Below are 23522 nucleotides of genomic sequence, written 5' to 3'. Positions count from 1 at the left end.
TCTGCAGACATCTTGGCTGGGATTTAATAAGTGAATTTTAGGGTAATAAATAATTACATAGTTATCTGGCTTTAAAAAAATACTTTTATGTTCTTTTTAATTTCGTTCTTTTTGTATTGTTAAAAAATATGAACAAAATAGTGTAATAACAGAACTGACTTATCAAGTTTGTTTCTAGTCAAATAGGCAGTTGTGCTTTTAAAAAAAGTGACGTCATAATTTAGAGGCGTAACCCGGAAAATCTCTGTCATTGCATCAGGCGTCAACATGCTCCTGGTTGGTGGAATAACACGCTTGTGTTTCAGTTTAGCTTGATTTTATGCGTTCGTTTGGATTTGTCGCTGCTGGATTGATCAAATATAGAGGATCGCACTGTTCAGCGGTCGCTGGTCGACTCGGAACCGACATGTGTAAAGAACCGAAGACTAAACTGCTCCGCTTATACCCGCCAACCTCCAACGGGCCGACGGTTCATCAAGAGACCCAAACAGGTACCTGTGACAGCGTGTCACTCAGAACAAAAGAATATCCCAGTCAGTTTATTTAAACAGATAACTGTAGATGTAGCTAAATGGGGGAGAGTTTAACTAACACGCATACTTTTGACCAAAAAACACGTTAGCTTTCTGAAAATGTTGCTAACTTTGATTTTTTTTTTCTTTTTACCTAAAGTACCCTTTTCAGTCAAGCATTGCGAAGGCAAAGTGAACTAAGGATGAACTGTAGTCTATGTTTTACCATAATCCAGGATAATGGAAATAAACTTTTTAAGAAATAACTTTGTCCTCTTTATTACGTCCAGTCTGTTGTTTCCATGTTTCCGGTTTCACGGCATCAGAATATTCACAAAAATACATACTCAGTGGTTACTTTGTTAGTTACATGTTGGTATGGTATCATCACTCTCTTGCTGTTGTGCATATATAGGCAGCACAGCTATTACAGAACACTGTGAACCCATGATTTTAGCTTTGTGACTAATGTAGGGATGGAAATGGTGAGCAGAAATACTCAAATAGAATATATAATGTATGTCCTTTAAACTTTGGGTTTCAAATTGTTCCAAGAAAAATCCCCCCCGCTGTCCCCCACACACACCATTATGGTACCACCAGCATGAACCATGGACACAAGGCAGGCTGGATCTGTGGTTTCATGTTGTTTTTATGGCAAACTTTGACTATCATTTGATCATCAGAGGAGTCTATGTTTTTCCAATCAGCTGTTTAATTTTGTTGAGTCTGTGTGAATTTTACACAATGTGATCGGCTGCTGTCACCAATCTGCTTTTAGTACATTTCATTAACAGGCAGCTCAAGATGCTTTACAGGATGAAAGCATAAAACAAGAAACTTTACATTTTCTTAAACGTTGACAAATCATCATCATCGTAGAATATTGTAAGAAAAACTAAAATTAATCTACAATCAAAGGCAGCTCTGATTTGAAGAAACTTGTGGCTCCAGCAGTTTTGCAGTGTACATACCCATATATGTATGTAATTGTTTGTTTTCATCTTAATGTTATATATTTATCTTTAATGTCTGTATGTTCTGAGCGTGTGAAACTGAAGTCAAATTCTCTGTGTGTGCACACTATCTTGGCCATTACACTGGTTCTGATTCCCATTCAGACCAAACTGAATGCAGCAGGGGAATGGCTATAAAAAGTGTAGGTGCAACTTGCTATAGGATAACTAATCAAAAACTGAAGGGGTGGTTCTGTATATATTTTTCAATGACAGTTAATATAATGATCCATCTTTTACTGAAGAAAAGATGGATCACTGCACCCATAAAGGCCCAAAAATGTATTTATTCATGCCAGTGAGGAGCAAAAGTAAACTTTTCACCAGAGCTGTAGATCTTGCTATTTATTAGATCTGCTTACGGTTTTGTTTCCCCTCAGATGACTCTGAAGTCCTGAGCTGCACAGTGAAGGCTCTGAAAGACGGTCACATTGTCGCCGTGCCGACAGACACCATCTACGGTCTGGCGTGTTTGGCCCAAAACTCTGAGGCTGTCAAAAAAATCTACGAAGTGAAAGAACGGAACGGACAGAAGCCGCTGGCGATCTGTGTTGGAGAAATTCAGGATATCTATCAGTGAGTGTGCTGATCTCAGTTCTGATTAGACTCTGACTTAGGAGAGTCCTTTAATTCTCTCTTTTGGACTCATGAAATCACTGCATATTCTGTTTAGTTATTAATGAAGTAAGGGACCACTGACATCTTGTTTCCTGAGCAGGTACTGTAAGGTGAAGGTGAAAGAGGGTCTTCTAGGTGATTTACTGCCTGGTCCTGTCACTCTTGTGTTTGAAAGATCTGGAAAGCTGAATACAAATCTCAATCCTTTTACTTCAGTAAGTCTCCTTCTTTACTTGGACAAGCATTTAAACAGAATCCCAAATGATGTGTCCATGTAGGCCGTCAGCTGTTATTGTTTTGTCCCTTAGCTTGTAGGCGTTCGTATTCCTGATCATGCCTTTATGAGGCGCCTCTGCCAGATGTGTGGGGAACCACTGGCACTGACGAGTGCCAACATCAGCTCGACGACCAGCACAGTGGAAGTACATGTAAGTCTAAGAAACATGTTTTTTTTTTCTTTCTTTTTTGTTTTTTGACGCATGTGCAGCATTTTGTAAGCTGAATATGGCTGTTTCCCTGTTAAAGGAGTTTCAGGAGCTCTGGTCAAAACTGGCTGTGGTGGTGGATGGAGGACCAATAGGAGACGAGACTCGGCAAGGGTCAACTGTGATTGATCTGTCGGTACCTGGTAAATACAGAGTCATCAGACCAGGCTGGTAAGTTTTTGTTTTTACTTCTTTTTTTTTTTTTTTTTTTATAAGGTATTGTTGTTGGAAGTTTTGTTCACTACTACCACATTCTCTACTCAAAGTTTACATTTTTCTGTAGAGGGATAGGGTTGTCACATTTATTAGCACCCTTAATATTTGCTTCCTTTTACCAAGTGCCCCTTACTCTGCTAATATTTAGCCCATCACAGACCTAACAGATATACAGTCAGAAGTCAGGGAAGCAGAAGCGATGATCTGCAGAGATTGAATGAAGTGAAATGGTCAACTTCAATGTTGAAAGTACAATATTGACAACAGGGATAATAATAATTGTGCCATTGTTGATTACTACAACTTATTTATTTATAAAAAAATTCTATGAATGAATATACTCAAATTATTATTATTATTATTTTTATTATTATTTTTTTTTTTTTACCATTTCACCAGTGTGAGATGATGCTACTCTTGAATTTAAGGCTTTCTATGCATTTTTCCTAGGGGTACCAATAAATGTCTTGAGCAATAATTAGTAGTACTAGAAATAAGTAGGAATTCTGCTATATTATTTTAGGTAATAGCTGCAGTGATAAATTCTGGATTTCCAAACACATCACCCTTTCTTCAGATTGTGTGATCTAATGCTCTAAAACAGGTGTTTAAAGTTTTAAACTAAGCAAACTGGCTTCAGATGTGTGGATTTTACAGAGGAGCTCATATCATTTTCTCATAGAAATTCACTACGACATTGTTACAATGTACTCAGTAAAAACCTGCTGCAAATATGAATTTCAATTAAAGTTAAGGACATACTTTAATCAGCTGTTTGACATTAATTAGTCTGATAAAACACAACCTCAGCTTACTACAGGCTCCCCACAAATGCCTGCCAGCTTGGATTAAATACTGCAGAGTCAGCTCGTCACATTGTGTTTATTTTTGCCTCTCTGACTCTGAGCTCCGTCGCCGTGCCCCTCTCCTAAAACCTCCCACGCTCCCTCTGAAGTGGACTTGGTGTGTTAAATGACAAATGACCCTAATTCTGTTTTCAGTGCCCTTTCTGCCACGCTTGACGTGTTGGAGCACAAATACGGACTGTCAGAGAACTCAAAGGAGGAATGACCTTTAGACCCTACGCACTCCAAACGCACGCTAAGACGCACAACCGGTTCTGACCCGAAGAAACTCAGGAAAGTAAGAATATGAGAGCTGGACATTCCCATGGAAAACAACAAATGTAGGAAAAACCTGAGTCTGTCATCGCAGATGGAGGCTCTCTTCTCAAACTGAGAGTTGCTTTTTCTTTTTGCATTTTATTTTTTTGTTTGTTTTTTGCTTAACCACTGATCATGATGTGGTGTAGAGGTTCAAGATGTCTCGGTTTAGTTTATTCAGGAATTCAATAAATTAAGTAAGCTGAATCTTCTGTAATATTTTTTTCCTTAAATCTCTTCATGTTATGAAAGTTTTTACTGTGTGCCTAAATTATCCTTTGTAGCACAGTGAAAGGATTAGACTTCAATAAGTTGTGTTTCATTGTCACTCAGCCACAGATATTTTACACCTGACAGTTTCAAATTCGCTCTGTTGTTATTAATTTTAATCATCTATTAGATGCTGTTCCAATTTCTCTTTTTCCACTTATCTACTTTCATCCTATATTGGACCTGGGGGTTTTTTTTTATCATAATTTCATAATCTGTTTAATACATTACGATAATAAAAGTTTTTTTTTTAACTTTTAACTGTGTATTAAAAACTTTGTACGCCTTTAAAATTATTTTTGCGAACAGTTTAAAGATCAAGTACATATTTCTCCACCAATGTTCATGGACAATAAAATCACATGACGTATGGATTTCCACTGCAGGGTTTCACAAAAAAAAAAATTAATTATTCCAGCGTTGTTTACATTTTTGTTAACATCAAAAGAAACAAGCAGGATTATTAATTTTTATTTCCGAAAGGTTAAAGTATTTTGTGGCAAAGTTAAACTCCTACCACAGACGGTGAGCCTGACGTGAACAGTGATGACTATGATCGTCTTTCTAACTTTTGTTATAAATTTGTTCATATTCCAGTTCTGAATTTTCCATCTAATTACTTTTTGTGCATATATTTATTTATAATTTTTTTTGAATTTTGCTTGAATGTAGTCGTAGTTCATACCAGCTTAACCAACCTAAGGCTTGAGTTAAAACATGACACGTAACTATACCATGTTCTTCAAGCAATCACCTGATATCTTTGGATACTTTGTGTGACGTAACACAAAAATCCAGCTACTGTTGTTCTGTTGTTTTAAAGTATCCGTGTTCATCCTGGTATTTAATGAGATCGTTCCTGTTATAAAATGTTTGAGAGCCAATAATTTGCTGTATGCCAAGTATTTGCCAATTATCTTTTTATTGATGACTAATAAATTGCTTGAAAATCAGTATTTAGAAATTAACTATTTCAAAAGTTGACGGTAATGTGGTCAACGTGTTGAGAGGAATTTTATTCCAGAGGGATTTTTAGGACAGAGTTTAGTGTCTCAACCGTAAACAGCCAATCCTTCTGGAGTGTATGAGTTAAAAACATGCAAACTAAAAGTATGAAAGACCTTTAGACAACATGATGGTACATTACACATGATTAGTTTAAAAGTTCACAAGAAGGTGTAGATGCTCTCCTTGTGGAAATCAGTCAACAATACACTAAAGAGCCAAACTAAAGTTAACCCAAACAGCTGATTCAGAAAGATTCACTTTAACAGATAACAAAGTCCTCTTGGCCAATTTTTTTTTCATTTGCAACAAAACCTTTAACACTGATAAGCTACTAAATCTCCTTTTGCTAAGTAAAAGGCACTGTTGGTGTTGTGCATCTTTTTCTTTTCTTGAATAGAAGATAAAAATATTTCTAGACGTTTTGGTGAAATCACACCTTAACTGAGCTTTACTTACCTGAGGAACAATTAAATTACCCTTTGTGATGAATGAAGTGTTTTTGAATTTGAATTGAACTGATGACGATATTCTTGTGTTATGTCACCTCCCATCCAGGTTGATTAATGTCACTGTCTGCATTCAGCAGGAAATGCTGATCAATTCACGTGGAAAAGAAAGCCATCAGGTAAATGCAGGGCAGCAGGTCCCTCTGCTAGCAGAAGAATGAAAACCAGCAGTGATGTGGTATCGAGGCGAATTACCTCTCAGTCGTCATACATGAGTGGTGAATAGATTTGTATGCTGGGCCTGTCTTTGACTTGCTACCAGTGCATTGTATTTCTTTTACTGTCATGGCAGAGATGATCTGCAATAATTAAAACATTTCTTTCATACATGCACACTAATATTAGAAAAACGTTTTTAGTAGCCATCGACATTCTCTTGGCATAACTGTGGTGGAGTGTTTCACCACTTTTCTTGGCGGAATTAGAGTTTATTTAATGTGATTGGTTTCCTGGCACAAAGTCAACACATCGTTTTTTTTAACAACACTGAGGTCCTTGTTGAAATGGCTACTGCCTGATCTTAACGTCAGCCTGCTTTGTGCCTTCCAATACAGGTTTTTAAGTGTGTTCAGGATCATTTACCCTGTTGGGATACCACATTATGTCCAAGTTTCAATCTTCTATCTGTTAAACTGAGGTGAAATTCAAGAATTTGAAAGAAGTCCTTCTCTTTCATTTTTCTATGCGTCTCTGGAAGTAAAACCCACACCATGATGATGTCACCTCTCAACACTTTGTACAGTGTTCAAATGTTGGCCATTAGCCTCATACTGACTCATGTGAGCCAGAAATTCTATCACATTTTTGATAAAATATGAATCATTTGTATTGTACTCGACATTCTCAATTTAAAGAAGATTTCTATTTATCAGTGAAAATCTCCTAAAACTTTTTTTTTTAATGCCAATCTACTTTAATCAACTGTGCTGTCCGGCCCAATTTGTACCATTCTTCAGTCGCGGTTCAGAGCAGCACATAATTTTTCAGGCCACACTTTGTGCTCACTTAGGCTAGGCTCAAAAGCCAGATCAGTGTGAGGAAACCAACCAATTTAAATAATTTCTGCCACAGGTTAAGTGACCTTCTTGATGCCTACTTGAAGCACATAATGGAGATGCTATGGGATAATATCTGTAACTTTGCATTTGATCCTTTGCGGATTGACATAAACCAAAGCTTGTGAATCTCATTCTTGTTTTTTTTTTTGTTTGTTTTGTTTAATTTATTGATGTTTTATGTTGTATGGTTATTCCACATAAAGGCTAAGAATGCTCTTAATTTAGGTGTTTCACCAGTTTAATATATAAATGTGATTTGTTTTCTATTTTATTTTGTAGTAAATTAGTAAATGTTCAACTCCACACCTTAGTCTAAGAGAAGTGATACAAATCAAGTCATGCAGAAACAAAAAAAAATAATCTCAGTCAACTAATTTAAAATCTTTTTAGTGACGAAGAGAAGAACTGTATACTGTACAGATAGACTTCACATTTTGTTTTTGGTTAAGAGGCGCGAGAACAAATCAGACAGGCCCATTTCAGAGTCCTGGACTATTAAGTATTCAGCAAAAAATTTCTCTCAGTGTTTTCCCAAAAGACCCGGAACACCGTGTCATAGTCGGAAAAATGAGCATTTGTTGCCACTTTGATCACTCTGATACTGTGGAGCATTATTCTGTTTAAAGCTCACATCAGCCACTGCTGCTTCTCTTTATTGAACTGCTCGGCCCAGCGGCGGGTCAGTTCCAGATAATGTTCAGGTCCGTGCGGCTGATAGTCCAAGTACACACGGGTCACGGTTTTCTTAGGCATGGCCCTCTCTATCTGCGTCCCTTCGTGCCATTCGTTAAAAGACGTGATGGTGACGATCTCCGGCCTCACGTTGAGTGCCGCCTGCAGAGCCGTCTCGTAGTAGCGGCCGTTCACCCTGTTGCGAGTGTTGTGGTTGTTCCACGGTCGGATGCTGGTGTCGATGTAACCGGGCCCGACGCTGGGGATGAAAAGGAGGTTGTTCCCGTCACAGAAGGCCTTAATGGCCTTCCAGTTCTGGTGGGAGGAGCCGAAGGAGAAGCCATTGGAGGCGAAGTAAGTGTACATGCCGTCGAAGCCACCTGCCAGGATGTCATGCTTGTGACGCTCCTCAACAATCAGAGCGATGAACATGGAGTCATATGGGGAGCCGCGCACACTGTGGGAGCCGGTGGGAGTCAAAAATTCAGACCAGGACTCTGGTGGAGTCAGATAGGAGTCATAGATGTAGAAGAGAGGAAGACTCTTCCCTGTGCTGGAGGTGAACTTGTAGAAGGCCCCATGATCACCGTACCTTCAGAGACGAGGATTTATTTCAGTAATTTAATTCAAAAAGTCAAACATTACACACAACGTGATACATTTCAAGCGTTTCTGTTGCAGTTTACAGCGACTAAACCCCTATGGCCAGATAGAATATTACATAGGATTACAAATGATTTTTCTAAATGTCAGCCTACTGTAAAATACGTCGATGTTTTTACTGCACACTCAATGCCAAGTCTAGGCTCCGTTTGCATGAATTACTGCAACAGTGTGGTAAATCATCAAACTGGCTGTGCTGAGGTTTATTTAATAGTAACCTTCAGTTCGTCAGCATTGTTGGCTCTGCTGTCTCTCATCTTCCTGTTGAATACTCCATTCTCTGTGGATTTTGGGTAAAGTCATTTTGTGGGCAAATCAAGCAAAATTATGGCCATTTAACTAGATATCGGTACATATGGCATTGTGGAAAGGTGCAAAATCCTTTTGCCCATGTATTGATTTCATCTGTTTGAGGTGCTTCTTGAAGCACGTGGAACACGCTTTGTGATTCTCCACAATTTTTGAAAGGGTTTTCCTTCACCCTCCTCGAAATGCTTTGATTATCCCTCTTTCATGTGCGCCTCATCTTTTTCTCACACCTTCTGCTTCCACTCAACTTTCCTATAGTTTGCCTACATACAGAATTCTGTGAATTGCTAACTTCTTCAGCAATTATCTTTTGAGGCTTGAAGTCAATAAATATCTGCTGAGCAACTTTTCATCAGTTGTCTTCCTCGTGCTGATAAAATGTGGTGAATCTTTGGCTTGCTTTTACTTTAATGCAAAGAGCTATATTGTCAGTTGATAAAAAATGTCTGGGGTCATTTGAAACATTAATGTTCGCCATCAATGACAGATTAGTAAAGATTACTTTACAGTTTATTTGCCAGCAAATGAAAGGTGTACATGTTTTACCTGACACATCCTCACCAACCTTGGTAAAATATGTAAGAGTTTGGTTTAAGTTGGAGGCTTTGAATTAAGTGTGTATTTCATCCATGCCCTCTTTGATACTAAAAGATTGAAAAGAAAACTGCTTTCATATCAAGAACCCATTTATAAGTCATGAACCTGGCCTTATATAATCTAGAAAAGCAACCTAAAAGTCTTTCTATGTTTTGACCCTTGTTCCCTCAGCTATGCATGCAAACCTAATGGATTTCTGTTTGAGTTGGGTCAGTGATGAAGCGCAGCCAGACAAGCGCCTACCTGTCAATTATGTACTTGATGTTGTCGTGCAAAGTCTGGTCATTTCTTCCTCTGTAGGGTTGGATCTGAAATGCGACCTGAAAAAAAAAAGAATACATATTGCGTTTTAACTCGTATCACAGGTCAAACTTTTGTCAATATCTAAGTGATCCTCCCTGAGCTGATAGCTAACCTTTTTGAGCATAGGGCTAAAAGCAATGTATTACTGAGGTCAAGCAGAAATAACACAGTAAAAGGCTTTTAAAGTCAAATTTTATTGTATGTAATCAGACTTAGAAATCCTTTTACCACGGCTTATTCTTCAAAACAAAGTTACAATTTTGCCCCAAGTTAGAAGAAGCATAAAGAACATTCGCTTCATGTTGCCTTGTAGCATATCATAGCATTTTTGTGACAATGATTCCAAAAAGAAAATAACTATTAACTGAACTCCTGTGCTTTCATGTCAAATTCCCCAACAATGTATAATATTTATTTTTATCCTGGGCAGAACCCCCCTGTGGAGGCCTCTGAGACACTCCAGTGTTTTAAGAGAAACATCAATTTTCAGTTGACGGCAAAGTAAAAAGCTGCAAAATTACAAGAGAACCGAAATGGCGTGTACACAAAAGGTGCTAAAGCTGAATATTTTAAAAGGAGTGAAAACTCAGTGAGTTTGATGATGCATAATTCAGATTGAAACACCACTTTAAAAGCAGTGAAAACCCACAGAGAACAATGCGAGGAGAAAAATGGCCTTTTAAAATGACAGCAGTGACTAAAGGGATGCCATGAAGGGACCTCAGTGAGGAAGCCGGGCTCAGCCTTAAGCACCGTGGAGCGTGTTGTACATCATCGTTGTTATATCAGATGTAATCTTTGCTGGATTTTGAAGCACAGTGGGAGTCTGTGTTACAGATATGGAGTGCTTCTGGAAACCACTGTCAACATGACATTCATCATAAGTCTACTAAGAAGCTAAGCGGATGTTTGCACAGTGCCTTACAAAAGTACCTTTCACACAAAAGCCAGTTTCGAAGCCGCTTTACAAAGACAAAAAAATATGGAAGGTGTGATGCTTATTTACATTCAGTCTATTTACTCTGACACCCCTAAAGAAAACCCAGTCACTTAATTTGTAGAGTCCACCTGTATTCCACTTAGTCCCAGTATAGATCCAACTGTGAAGAAATATAAGGCATGGTTCGTTTTAAAACACACAAAAGCATCTCATCTAAAAAATGAAATCATTTGGGCCAACCCGTCAAGACATGGCCGTATTGTGGGGAAAAAAAAAAGAAGCAGAATTTGACATAAAGCTAACACTTTCCAGTAAAAAAATAATAATAATATTAATACAGACAATCAAACATAGCGTAATGGTCCGAGTCCTCATTGCTTCTTTTGAACCTGATATATTTGTGGTCATTATTGGAGCCATGAATTCTGTTAATCCTGAAGGACAATGTCTAGCCATTAGTTTGTGACCTTAATCTCAAGTGTATTTAGGTCATGTAGCAAAGCAATGATCCAAAGCACACCAGCAAGTCCCGTCTGAGTGAATCTAAAGGGAACAAACCAAAGGTTGCCTTGAAAAAGTCTGGATGAGATGGGTCAGAATACCCCATAGCCATGTAGAAGACTCGTTGCCAGTTATCCTGCATGCTTGATAGCAGTTTGTTGCTTTCAGGGGCAAATTACTATTTTCAAACTGGGCCAGCTTTGTTTTGATAGCCTTTTTCCTTTTAATGAAAAAGTCATCATTTAAATACTGCATTACTGTCCATGCTTAACTATTAATATTTGTTTGTCGATCTGACTCGTGTTCGTTTGACACAACAAGAGAAATCTGCAAGATATTTGCTTCCATAGAAATGTTAACTTACAGAGAGCGTTCAGCCAGCATTAATTAGAGAAGCAGCCAAGAGCACTGGAGTAAAGCTGGAGGAACTGCACTGAACTGAGAATATTGTTCTTCAAAGTATTGACTTATGGAGGAAAATGTACAGAACCAAAATGCGCGTCCAAGTTTTCAGACATTTACACTTTGTGTCGGAATATCATATAAAATACGAAACATAGAAATAATATGAAATTTGCTGTTGTACTGTGACAAAAATGGCGTGTCAGTACTTTTGTAGACCCTATGAATGGTCTGTCAGGATTCTGTGGAAGGCTTTATGGGCGACAAAACTGTTGCTTTGATTTCTCTGTAACTGTAGACCTCAGGAAGTATAAATCATAGCTTTGAATCTAAGTTTATGAAGCCATAACTTTCTGGACTTTGTGAGCCTTTCGTGTGAACCTCTTCTGAGAAGCTGAGGATATAAAGCCACATGATTATCACCCAAAGGGGAGACACAAATCTGTTCCTCTGCAGCTCAGAGTAGACCCCACAGTACTAATTTCCCCAAATACTGCCCAATAAATCTCCTGTAAATTTTAAGTAAATGAGTTCAAGCATTATTATACTTCATAAACACTGACAGCACGACCCTGGAACAACGGCAGCCTGATTTATGCTGAGCAGGGAGGAATTTAATGCCATCTCATGCAGAGAGCACAAAGGGATGGATTAGGACAAACACAAACACAAAGCTCCAGATCTTTGCAATAATTAGATGAATTTCAACTACGCTTAGGACATTTCTGTAATTGAGAGTGCCACTTTCTTTTGTGGTCACACCCCGTGGACAGACAACAACAACAACAAAGGGTCACACAAGAAAAAAAATGCTGTCATCCAGAGATAGAAATAAAGCAGTCTGTCTGATCACAGAGCACCCATGGGCCGTATTCCCCTGTGCACTTGACATGGCCTACTTACGAGACAGAACTTTTCCAGCCCCTCAGGGTGCAGATTGTTCAGAGGCACAAACTGACTCATGGGACCTTTGATGCTCACTTCCCCTCTGCTCGTTTCCTCCCCGCACCCAGCTCCCAGGACACCCCACCACCGCAAACCCTGTCCCCACCAAACCACCCCCATGCACTCCCTTGGGCAGAGGTACTATTTCGGCACCGGTTCAAGCTGAGGTCGAGAATCAGCAGCGGCGGCGGCGGTTGTGCTTTTGAGCTTTCCAACTCTGCTGTGCACAACACGCAAGCTGTGTGTGGGAGCTGCCGAAAATACCTTTCACCTTATATAATGAAAACTCCATTGGTTTCTTTTGTAACATTACCTAAAGATATGTGAAGGTTTTTTCTTTTCTTTTTAGGTGTGTAGTGTGGGATTGCTGGAATGATTGATGTCGGGTGTACAGAAGTTTTTCTTTTTCTTTTTTTTCCAGCAAGATTTTCTTACAAGCCAGAGAGCAATGCAAAGTTGTCCCTTCAAGTCATCAGTGCCCGGCCATTTGTCGATATTTAGTTTCAAATAGAAGTTTACATCCACTCATCATTTGCATTAATATCCTATCCTAAGATTTATTTTAGATGTTCTTCTGGAAGGTGGAATGAATATACATGATTTTTTTTAAGTATTAGGTGCATATGTTTTAATTTATCTTTGGATTTGATTTTCTCTGCTCTATAAATCAAAACATTCATCCTGAAACTTATGACTCTGGTGTGAGTTAGTGCTCTAACTCACACCGAAGTGTTGCATTTGTCCTCCTCACTTGTCTTGTCTTTTTTTTTTTTCTTTTAGCCCAGAAAAAAAGGTTCAGTCCAACACTCTGCACTTTGCACTCTGAAAATCTAAGACTGCACAAAAGGAAGCAGTCCCAAAATAAATGTTGCTCTCTGCAGAAAGAGTGAAAGAAGCTTGGTAGGAGGATGCTTAGAAAAACTGCACTAAGATTTTTTATTTTTTATTTTTATTCACAGGCTCGGGAGAAGAAATCTCCTAATTCAATAAGATGCTGACATGTTGAAGAATGAAAATGCTTTGTAGCATGTCACTTACTGTTTTCCACATGCATTCCGTGAAAATGCCACACTGACCAGAGCAGAGCTGACAGCAAACCGTGGTGATAAACCCTATCTGTTAGCTTTGTTCCTGACAGCATTATGTGTGAAACCCTCACAAGCCCACTGTTGCATGTCTATTCTGGTAGTTCTTGTCTTGTCTCTCCGGAGATACTTTATTTATTTGCCTCCAGCCAGATAACTGAAGACATAAATGTGATATAAAATCTGACAGTCTAGCCTGAGCCCATTGCTTTTCTCTAGAGCTCTTTATAGAGAGGACTCTTATCTGTGCTGGATAAGACATGAACACTCTTTCAGGGTGTTCATGTAAGGACGTGAACTCTGTCATTTTCATGGATTGCATCACCGTCATGCATCTTCATAATCACGTCACCATGTTGTAAAACTATTTGTTTTTTGATATTCAAGTAGTAAAGATTTTTTTCATGACAAGACTATTTTGACAGTGGTCTAAAAGGGATACATTTGCAATCAAAGATCATCACATTAAGGAACTCTGCAAATGCACACTTCCTTGCAAAGTGTCTGTACCTTTTTATATCACATCCTGCAATGTTTAAACTATAGGCTTTGTTAGATTTTTTTTTATATTACAACAGCACAGTCTCTCTTTTCCCTCCATGAATCTGTTCTCAAAGATTTCCTTACATTAACTTTGTACCCCTACACGTCAATGTTTATCTGTGAATATTCAATACTCTAACCAAAAGCAGACAGCTAAAATAGAGCAGGACTATTTTTTTTTTCTGACATCTGAAAATAAAGGTGGTAATGTTTGATTGTGCCTATGTGTCTTTCTATTTAGTCCACGTAAAGGTCTTGTTTCAACTTTATTTTTCTGGATACATGAGCCAAATAGCTGGATGACATAAAAAAATGTCATAAAAACAACATCTTTATGTGTAAGTTCAGGAGGGAGGACATCAGAGTAAAACAGCTCCAGCCTTTCAGGAATCGTTGACGTCTAATAATGTTCTCAGCGTCACTTTGAAGTACGAGAAACTCTTTCCTGCATCAATTTGAACATGGCATTTCAAATCTTATGTAAGAATTTCTTTGCGATTGAAAACAACTCCCACCCTCATTTTCACAGCTCTACCAACTGGAGTTTATCACCTACAGCTCCACTCAGATACAGTTTGCAGCTGTTCACAGGTTGCTAATGGTTCATAAACCTGGTTTCCAATTATGAGTCTTCACATTTGGCATACTGCGTGTGGGAACAAATACATTAGTTTATTTGTCAGAGACAGTGCACATTATTAAAGAGTACAGTATTTTAAAATGACAGGAAGGTAGGAGTGACATGCTTTCATCTATGTCCATATCAATTACTAATATAAAAATAAAGTGCAATAATTAGAAACATACTTTAAAAGTTAATTTGTTTACTTTTATTTTTTCCTCCTGTTCTTGTGCTAACAAACTGATTAAGTGAAGGAGAAGGAAGATCATAAAGCAGTTATATGACTACCATTTTAATATTTGATCAAGTCCAGCAAAACATTATATTGTACATTATATATTATCTGAACCAGTGCTTCATTGTTCTTACTACCAGTGTAGTTTTTCTAGAAACTAATTAGTTTTATCTTTAAAAATGACATTTTTGTATCAGCGTTACCATATTTTCTAACAGATTTGGGGTTCATCGTTTCTGTGTCAGAGGTAAAGAGCAAATTAAGACGTGAACAGAAGCAGAAATAGGCTTATTTTTGCTGTTCAGTAGGGATCCGCATGGCTAAAGGTTAAGCATGATGGAAAACCTTTAGCTGCATTAATGATGAAATATGACCTTGTCCACCAGCAGGTGTCGACTTTAAATAGCACAGTCAATAGAGAAATTAAACCTTCACTCTTGCAATAACAAATATGATATACACAGTGAAAAATATAGAAGAATGCCATGTTTTACAGCACATTGCTCCTCTCAGAGCTTTTCTTCCACCAGTTTTCAGCACTTTTTCCGCTCTCACAAAATGTGCTGATGCACTTTACCTTCAGGCTGTGTCTGTACGCAGCATCCAGCACAGCTGGCACCAAATCCTCAGCGGGTTCTCCGTTGTCGTCAGCGAGGCCGGGAGGATACCAAGACAGCACCAGAACCCCTGGAAACACGGAGATGATTCAGGCTGGAAATCTGTCTCTGCTTCCGTCTTCATATTTTCATCCTGCTCATCAAGTAGTCATGGTATTTATATTTACTCATCTGCGTTTCTCATCTAAGCCTGTCATGTCGCGTTTAGGAGGAAATCTCTCAGCACACTTAGGCGCTTTGACAGCTCATGCATTTAAAAGCAGAAAGCAGAATCCTCCATTGATGCTGGCAGAAAAAGGGACTTAGCAGAGCCTTGCAAAAGTATTCATCGCTCTTCAAATTTTCCAGATTTTTTTTTTTTTCCATGTACAGCCATATCACACTCATATTCAATGACTTAAAATATTACTGAAAAGATCCTTTATGTTCCTTTGCTTCATTCACTCAGTGAAACACATTAATTAAACAGATCAGATCAAGAAGAACAGAAATCAGAGAAGCAGCAAAGAGGCTGAATGGTAACTGGAGGAGCTGCAGAGAACCTCAGCTCAGGTTGGAGAATCTTGCTGAGCAACTACTAGTCATGAAAAAATATATATGGAAGAAAACCATAGCCAAAAGAGAAAGTATTCTTAATCATTATAGAAAAAACACAACAATGCACATCAATCTGCAAAAAAAGGCGGCAAAAAAAGAAAAGTTTTGTGTCACTATGGCCTATAAATGCCCCAATACAATACAAATTGAAGTTCTAATATGAAAAATGGAAGGTACCTTATAGCTACTACATTGGTCACTGGCATCAAACAGGAACTGGCACATGAGGCATTCAAATAAAAAATCCATTAAAATTATTACAGTACAACACTCTCTCATATGTATGTGTATAAACAATGTGGCTATTTCTATTCATTTTCACTGTCGACATTGATGTGGCAGAATATCATTTATCAGCTCAAGCGGAAGTGTTAATAGTTTGACTTGTTATGTTTCTAATTAATTGGGTTGTTTTAACTAAGCATTAGCAGCCAGCCCTCCACTGGTCCATCTGTTAAAGTGATGAGCTTTCAGAGGATTGCATGGCGGGCTCATCAGTCCGGATGGTGTACAATAACCCAGTGAGCCGCGGGACAGAAACATCAGGGCCTGTCACGTGTCGTCTAACACACGAGTCTGTTACTTGACACCCTGCAGCAGACCTCAGATGTCTTTTAGAGTCGCAGGAGCTTTTGGAAAGGCAACAGCATGTACGCATTTATAATTTATGACACTTTTCAAGAAGTACTTGAAGTTCACAACACTGGAGACACTGGATCTGGCTGATAATTTAATACTTTGTATCATTTTACTGCTGATGGATTCTTTTTATTTTACTTTTTCAAGCAAGGCTGTTTACAGTGCCTTGTAAAAACATGCAGGGTTTGGACTTCACATTTTGGCTCTGTGCAACCACAAACTTCAAGACGTTTTACTGGGATTTATTGTGACAGACAAAAATACACAATGTTGTGATGTTGAAAAAAATGATCCAAGTGTTTTTCTTTGTGTTTAGAGCTTCATATCTTTTAGTGTTTGCCTGGACAATCTCATTGCATCTCTGGTTGTTAGTTTAAAATGGTTCCCCTGTTTGAAGATGAATTTCTGCCTTATCATTTTTGAAGTCTCTAACAGGTTGTCTTCAGAATATCCCTGTTTTTTTTTTGTTTTTTTTTTTGTTTTGTCTTCTCACCAACTCTGACCTGCTTTGCTCTGCTGAAGAAAAGCCTCCTACCACCTTGCTGGAGTCAAACTGTTATGAGATTTCAAAAGGATGATGAGACTTGGTCTTATCTGATTGGATCAGAGGGGAAAAAAACGGAGCTGCAGCATTTTGTTCCAGCTGTGAGCGATTTGAGATTTTCAAAGTTTGGCCATTAGTTTTATAACCAAACCCTCATTTATATCTGACCTTTCTGGTCTCTTTTATGTTCCTTGTAATCATATTGACTCCTTAATGTTCTCTACCAAACCTCTGACGTCTTTATAGAATCTGAAGTCTGTATCTATTTATGATGATAACTACTCACAGATACATCCAATTTACTGTCAGGTATGTCTAAAAAATAAAATCCCAATAAAATACACTGATGTTTTTGGATTGTAACATGGCGAAAATAGTGAAGCAGTAAAGACATGTGAACACTTTTGCTCTTTATTGTAAATCCATGAGAGCAATAAGCGCAGGAACAGATCGACTGAGAGTTTACGGAGCTGTCCAGTCTGTTTGTGGTGCTGAAACTGTTCAGCGTTCTATCAGATTTGTAAAGAGAAGCTCCAAAACAAACCAGGGAGCATCACGGAGCTGCATACCTGCCGCGGAGGCTCCGATCTGCTCCATGTGGGACTCCAACACGTCCGGATCCCGGGAGCTGTACGAATTCAGCTCCGGGTAGAAACTGGAGGCGATGTCCTCGGGCGGCATGTGTTTTCCTCTCGGGTAGCTTGATGCGACCTTGGGGTCCCAGTGGGGGACCAGGATGTGGTCCCAGTGGATGTATTTCCCGTCCATATGAGGGCTGCCGTACCAAGTGTAGTAAAAGATGTGAACATCGTAGAATATTGTCCCCTCTGGACCGGAGTTGGACAGAACCGCTTTTGTGTTTCCCCCTTGCGGGCGGGCTTGGACTGGGGACGCGGTGGCTTCCCGGGACATCCTCCCTCCTAAGATCGGCAGGAGCTCCAAGCCAGGAGCCAGATCCGAGAATCCGTCAGTAGGCTTCAGGGTCCTCAGTCCCATCAGAGATCCGAAAATGAAGAGGGTGAAAAGAAACAGGGCAACGCAAGCCTTCCTCCGCAGCCGTGCCATGGTCGGTAAGGGTTGCATGGGATGAAAACGGCGCGAATAAACCAGTTTCCAGATGAAGCACAACTAAGATTCTGCAAACAACTCTCTGTGAGTGTCCCGACAGAATTTCAGCTGAACTATGCATGGCTGCGGTCCGATCGCAGCAGACAGCCTGGCGCATTTGTTTGGGAGGTATTTAACTTTATTTTGCTCCCCTCGTCTCTCATTTTGCTAATCTGCATCAGAAACGTAAGAATAATAACAAGACGACTAAATCGACCTTCAAAAACAGACAGCGCTCATGCTTCCTCTGGCTCTGAGCGCCAGCAGCAGCGGTTCGGTTCGCCTAACATCCAACACATGACCGGTGTCCCACAGCAGCAGTGATGCTCCACAGTGTCGGCGTTTGAAAGCCTCTGTGGTTGGCTGCTTTTTGTTTACAGTTTCTATTTTGGACGCCAAAGGGGCGGGGCCTGGCTCGTCATACTTTTTTTAGCCTGAGTCTCCTACATGCCGAACACCCAGGACATCGCATCAGCATTTAAAGACGAGAAGGAAACAAAACAGGAGAGCATAAAGGTTTAAAAGTATAGTTGTTGGCAAAAGTGGATTTTTGTGTCACACTTTTTTTTTTCTTCTTCTTAAATTAAATAAGTTTTACAGTGTTAAAACTTTAGGCATTTCCTCATACTGTCATCTAGTGGTCATTTCATGGAATAGACGCCCCAGTACCTTATTAGGGTACCCCGTGTACCACTTTAGGGTACTGGGGGTACCCTAACGTGTTTAAATGTATTAGTCATTGTTATAAAAAAAAGCAATAATAAGTAGAGATGGAATATGCTTATTTAAGTCATATGCAAATTAGCAGCTCGGTAGCATTTTAAAAGAAGCCCTTTTCCTCATCTTTTCATTGGATAATCACCTAAACTGTGAAAGTAATATTACAATATTGTCATGATAATTATGGTAGATGTATGATGGAGAATGGATAATGTAAAGGTGATTTTTGTTTTTGGATTCTGCTTGGATATTTGGTGATCCCAGCAGATCACCAAATATCCCACAGTAATATTACTGTGAAAGTAGTATTACTTTCACAGTAATATTATTGTGAAAGTAATACAATATTGTCATGATAATTATGGTAGATGTATGATGGAGAATGGATAATGTAAAGGTGATATTTGTTTTTTCATTCTGCTGGGATATTTGGTGATTGAAAGTAGTTGGAAGGATCCCAAAATGAACCTAATTTAGGGCGCATTCAGTAATGGACTGGATCTATTTTGTGTGTGTGTGTGTGTGTGTGTGTGTGTGTGTGTGTGTGTGTGTGTGATGACAGATTTTTTATTCAAATGAAAACATTCCCGGAGAGGTATTGCATAGGTAACAGCAAGGTTTAAGAGTGTATAAAGTGATGTAACAAAGTGGTTCCTTTCTGTCTGCTGGCTCAGATGTGGTCCAGAAAGCCTTGGATCGCGGCCAAGACATTAGACAGCACTTTAGAGGAACTGACCCCCACAGTACGTCAGCCTACAATGGGCTGACATACTGATATGCTATTAAATCATTTTTTTTATCCAATAAGTGCTTTAGAATAAATAAAACCGCTGTGGAGTCTTTAATTTCTCACTGAATCCATCATTTAATTTCACTGGTTTCTCAGACAATAAGAAATAAAAATGTTGTAGTTAGAAATGACGGCACATGGGCATATAAAGTCACTTCCAAAGTATAGTTGTGTATAATTATTGCTCATGTTGTTGAAACGGTTAGGAAACAAATAGGATGTTTGAGCTTTTGGGTTACTAATAACAAAAGGTGCCTAGAAGAAAGTTGTTGAAAGAAATCAATTACAAATCTGATTCGAATCTGCTAGAATCGATGTAGAGGACTTAGTAATCATACGAAACAAGATGCTTTGGAGAGATTATTCCAAAAAATGAACTTTCTGCCCTCTGTGAGCAAAAATTAGCACTTGACAACACACTAAACACACCGCCCCTATGACAAAGCTCAGTAAAGGGCAAATACTGGAAGAAAACTTGTTAGAGGTTGCAAGACTTGAATCTCATGAGGAGGAGGTTCACCTTCCAGTGGGACAACCAGCAGCAGTTTTTTATACAGGCAATATGGTTCTTCACCCAGAGCACAACTGCATTAGGGGCAGAACAAACAGTCAAAGAAAAAAAAAAGAAAAAGATAACACTGAACAAATTTTTATATACTTACTGACAGATCCTGTCATTCAAAGAGGACATGTGTTGTGTACAGTGTAAACACTGTAAGCTAAAGATGAAGTTGGGATCTGAATCATACTGAACTAAAGGAGGCTTTCACTGTTTTTTTGTTGTTTTTTTTTTGTTTTTGTTTTTTTACAATTCAGGATTCAGTGTGATTACTCAGTCAAAATCTACAACATGGTTTGGGATGCTCGAATTCCTTTAATCTTCTTGTGAAAACACAAAGACAAATATTCTCAATTTTACCATTGAGACAAACACAAAAGTTGCACTTTTTATACCACTCAAACCTGGTTTGAGGTTTTCCTCACTGATCTTCAACCCTACTTAACCGTCTCAAAAACAAGTTTAAATTATTAAATTTCTTGTCAAATTCTTGGTACCAGAATAATGATTTCATTCAAGCAAGAATGGCAAGAGGAAAACCATGAGCATACAGATTTGCACGGAATGGATTAGATCAAAGCAGATTTAATGTCAAAAGTTGTAGGTAATCAGTTAAAATGAAGCAAAGACTGGTAATACATTTAGTTTATGAACTGCAATGTTACTAGAGTTATGGAGAGTTCTTTGAAGTTGTTTTGGGTAGCATAAATTATGGGAAAAATAATAATTTGCTGAATCTTAAAATGCTGTGGAGGTAGTTGGACTATGTGGATCTATTCACTTCTTTTAACTGATGGCTGATAAACAAGCCTTTGTTGAACAGCAAACATCTGAGTCAGGTGTATTAAAGCAGGGAAGCAGCTAAAAGATGCAGGACGGTCTGCCTGGAAGACCAGGTTTGGGAAACTCTACATTAGTGCATCATGAAAACGATTTTTTTTTTGTTCCAAATAACCAAATTAGATTTTACAAAAAGATGTCAATTTGAAAGACAAATCTGTGTGATTATTCGACCCCAAATGCTGTTAGAGATTATTTAAGCTATTTTGCTATGTTCAGGATGGATCCATTGCTTAATGCCAAATTTTGCCACACTTTTTCCTTCCACTCAACTTTCAAATAATAAAACTGCCAGCTCCTGGGGGATGTCTGCTGGGTAACTGCCAAGTCAGCAATCTTCCACATTGTTATGTAGATTATTAAATGACAAATGTCCTCTTTTATTTAATCTTGAGTAAAATTGTAATTGTCTGGTAAACAGAACTGTGGGTTTTCATCAGCTGTAAACCATCTTCATTCAGAGTGTAACGATTACTTTCTGTGTAATAAGCATGTTGTTTTGTCCTCACTGAATTTAATTGAAATAAGATTTCGGATAATATTTTCTCCATGTGTCTTTTTTTTCACCGCTCAACGTGAAAACAAGTAGTGTATATTCCAACTGATTTTCTGTTGTTCTGTCATCGCTTTAGTGTTATTGTCATTTTCTGTGTAAGCCAATTATGTAACACTTAAGGGTTTCTCGGGTCCACAAGGGGTCGTTGTGGTCGCATTGATAAAACTTCACTCACATATTGTTCAGTCTATTTGTGATAACAACTTGACATTCTTAGATGTATTTAACGCATGTGACATTTCTATTCGTATCCTAACAACGTAGTAATTCAAAGAAATCCCGGGTGCAGGGAATGTTTCCTTTAGCTTTTGTTGCAAAATATCCCCTTACAAACAAGATTAAATAAAAAGAGAAAAAGAAAACTATACTAGAGAATTATTTTTTGCCTTCTTTTCCATTTCTTTGTTCAAAGTATGTATGCAATTTGAACGAATTTCGTTTGATAATCTGCACGATTTCATTTTGAAGTTCTTTTTTTGACATCCTCGTTCTTTAACGCGTCTATTGCTCCACAAAAGACGCGAGTCAACGTTTCAAGCTGATGTGATCAATCACTATTGATCCATGAATTCGTTTGCTTGTTTTAATCAGCACCGTGATGATTTTATAAAAGTTTTTTTTTTCTTCTTCTTCTTCTTCTTTTTGATCTGGAAAGGAACAAGGATTTACTTCATAAATGCCATACTTGGGCACTTTTTTAAAAATCAGCATATTTTAAATTCAAAGCAATCAAATTAAGTTTAAATAATGACACTAAATTCAATAATAATAATAATAATAATAATAATAATAATAATAATAATAATAATAATAATAATAATACCATGTCTTCCATTGGCATTTTACCCAATTTTCTGTTTTTTTGTACTACAATGAATTAGATATGAGTTAAATAATAATACTACTAAAATGAATAAATAATGTTCGATTTTCAGTTTCAGACGAATCAATGAAACGTGACAATAATAATATTACAAGATATTTTTTTCAGAATCTCAGCTCATGATCCATAGTCATTTTACCAGATTGCCATTTTTGTTGCAAACATTTAGGATAAAATAAAACAATACAAATACTGAGAAAGTATTTTTGAACTAAATTGCATGTTAAATTTCAGACCTTTTTGCACATGAGGACACTTTAAGAGCAAAATAATGCAGATTCAGCATGTGTGGATCAACTGATGCTGCAGTTTGCCACAGCCACCCCACTGCTGCAGAAGTCCAGCTCTGAATGGAACATCAATTTATTCATTTTGTGTTGATTGGTCCTTCCATCACACAATGCATATGCATCCTTGGGGACTGTAATCGTGAATCACGTGGACATGACCGAGAGAGTGCGTGGGGGGTTTGTCGGATAAGAAATTGTCATTTGTATTGACCAACAGTGCTGACCACTGCAGGGGAGCTAAAAGCAGCGATCCAGGAGAGAACAGCAGTGGGAACTGGGACCGAACTGGCCCACAGGCATGGCAGAAGGTAAGCTTGAACGTCGGGATGCTTTTTGCAGAGTTTTATCTTTAAAGCGTGCTCGGAGTTGCCTTATGGAGGGGCAGGGTTTGGTTGCATTGTTTGGAATGTTATTGGGGTGTGAGGTAGTGGAAGTGGTGGTGGTGGTGGAGATTCTTCAGCAAAAATTCTCCCCCTCCCCACTTCTCATTGTTGAGCAAAGGAGGGGGGGATAGGTTGCCAGCCCCCTTTTGTTTACCTCCCCTCTCCCGCTTTCCCTCTCGCTGCGCAGCTTCTGCTTTTCGCAGCATTTTGCATGAAAGTGGCAATCTGTGCGGATTACCCAGTTTGAGGGCTACAAATTAAAAAAAAAAAAGAAAGAGAATATTGTATCTTGGGTGCTGATTTTTGACTCAAGGCTGAGGCAGAAGAC

General features: G+C 38.5%; 2 protein-coding genes across 2 annotated transcripts; one reads left to right on the top strand and one right to left on the bottom strand.

Annotated features, from left to right (window-relative positions):
- The first annotated feature begins 230 nt into the window (after positions 1 to 230).
- Positions 231 to 4541, top strand: yrdc (yrdC N(6)-threonylcarbamoyltransferase domain containing). The gene is made up of 6 exons (XM_014972222.2): positions 231 to 491; positions 1909 to 2104; positions 2247 to 2361; positions 2455 to 2574; positions 2672 to 2802; positions 3849 to 4541. Exons 1-6 carry the CDS (start codon positions 320 to 322, stop codon positions 3916 to 3918), a joined length of 804 nt encoding a protein of 267 aa, XP_014827708.2. The 5' UTR covers positions 231 to 319; the 3' UTR covers positions 3919 to 4541.
- Positions 4542 to 7479: 2938 nt separating this feature from the next.
- On the bottom strand, positions 7480 to 18217 carry LOC106906690 (glycoprotein endo-alpha-1,2-mannosidase-like protein). Its single transcript, XM_014972103.2, has 4 exons — positions 17636 to 18217; positions 15247 to 15356; positions 9337 to 9413; positions 7480 to 8116 (listed from the first exon to the last, which is right to left on the bottom strand). The coding sequence occupies exons 1-4, from the start codon at positions 18147 to 18149 to the stop codon at positions 7480 to 7482; spliced, it is 1338 nt and encodes a 445-aa protein (XP_014827589.1). The 5' UTR covers positions 18150 to 18217.
- Positions 18218 to 23522: the final 5305 nt, after the last annotated feature.

The sequence above is a fragment of the Poecilia mexicana genome, unplaced genomic scaffold (assembly GCF_051168715.1).
Source record: "Poecilia mexicana isolate PSO_F unplaced genomic scaffold, ASM5116871v1 scaffold_16, whole genome shotgun sequence".
NCBI classification, from domain to species: Eukaryota; Metazoa; Chordata; class Actinopteri; order Cyprinodontiformes; family Poeciliidae; genus Poecilia; species Poecilia mexicana.
This window is presented reverse-complemented; position numbering and strand designations above follow the sequence as displayed.

What these genes read in the sequence shown, in the direction of transcription:
- yrdc (XM_014972222.2), top strand. Translation starts at nt 320, where the DNA reads ATGCGTTCGTTTGGATTTGTCGCTGCTGGATTGATCAAATATAGAGGA. An exon ending in TCATCAAGAGACCCAAACAG is followed by an intron (nt 492 to 1,908) that starts GTACCTGTGACA and finishes GTTTCCCCTCAG; the next exon opens with ATGACTCTGAAGTCCTGAGC. An exon ending in AGAGTCATCAGACCAGGCTG is followed by an intron (nt 2,803 to 3,848) that starts GTAAGTTTTTGT and finishes TTCTGTTTTCAG; the next exon opens with TGCCCTTTCTGCCACGCTTG.
- LOC106906690 (XM_014972103.2), bottom strand. Translation starts at nt 18,149, where the DNA reads ATGCAACCCTTACCGACCATGGCACGGCTGCGGAGGAAGGCTTGCGTT. An exon ending in GATCGGAGCCTCCGCGGCAG is followed by an intron (nt 15,357 to 17,635) that starts GTATGCAGCTCC and finishes CCGTGTTTCCAG; the next exon opens with GGGTTCTGGTGCTGTCTTGG. An exon ending in ATCAAGTACATAATTGACAG is followed by an intron (nt 8,117 to 9,336) that starts GTAGGCGCTTGT and finishes TCGTCTCTGAAG; the next exon opens with GTACGGTGATCATGGGGCCT.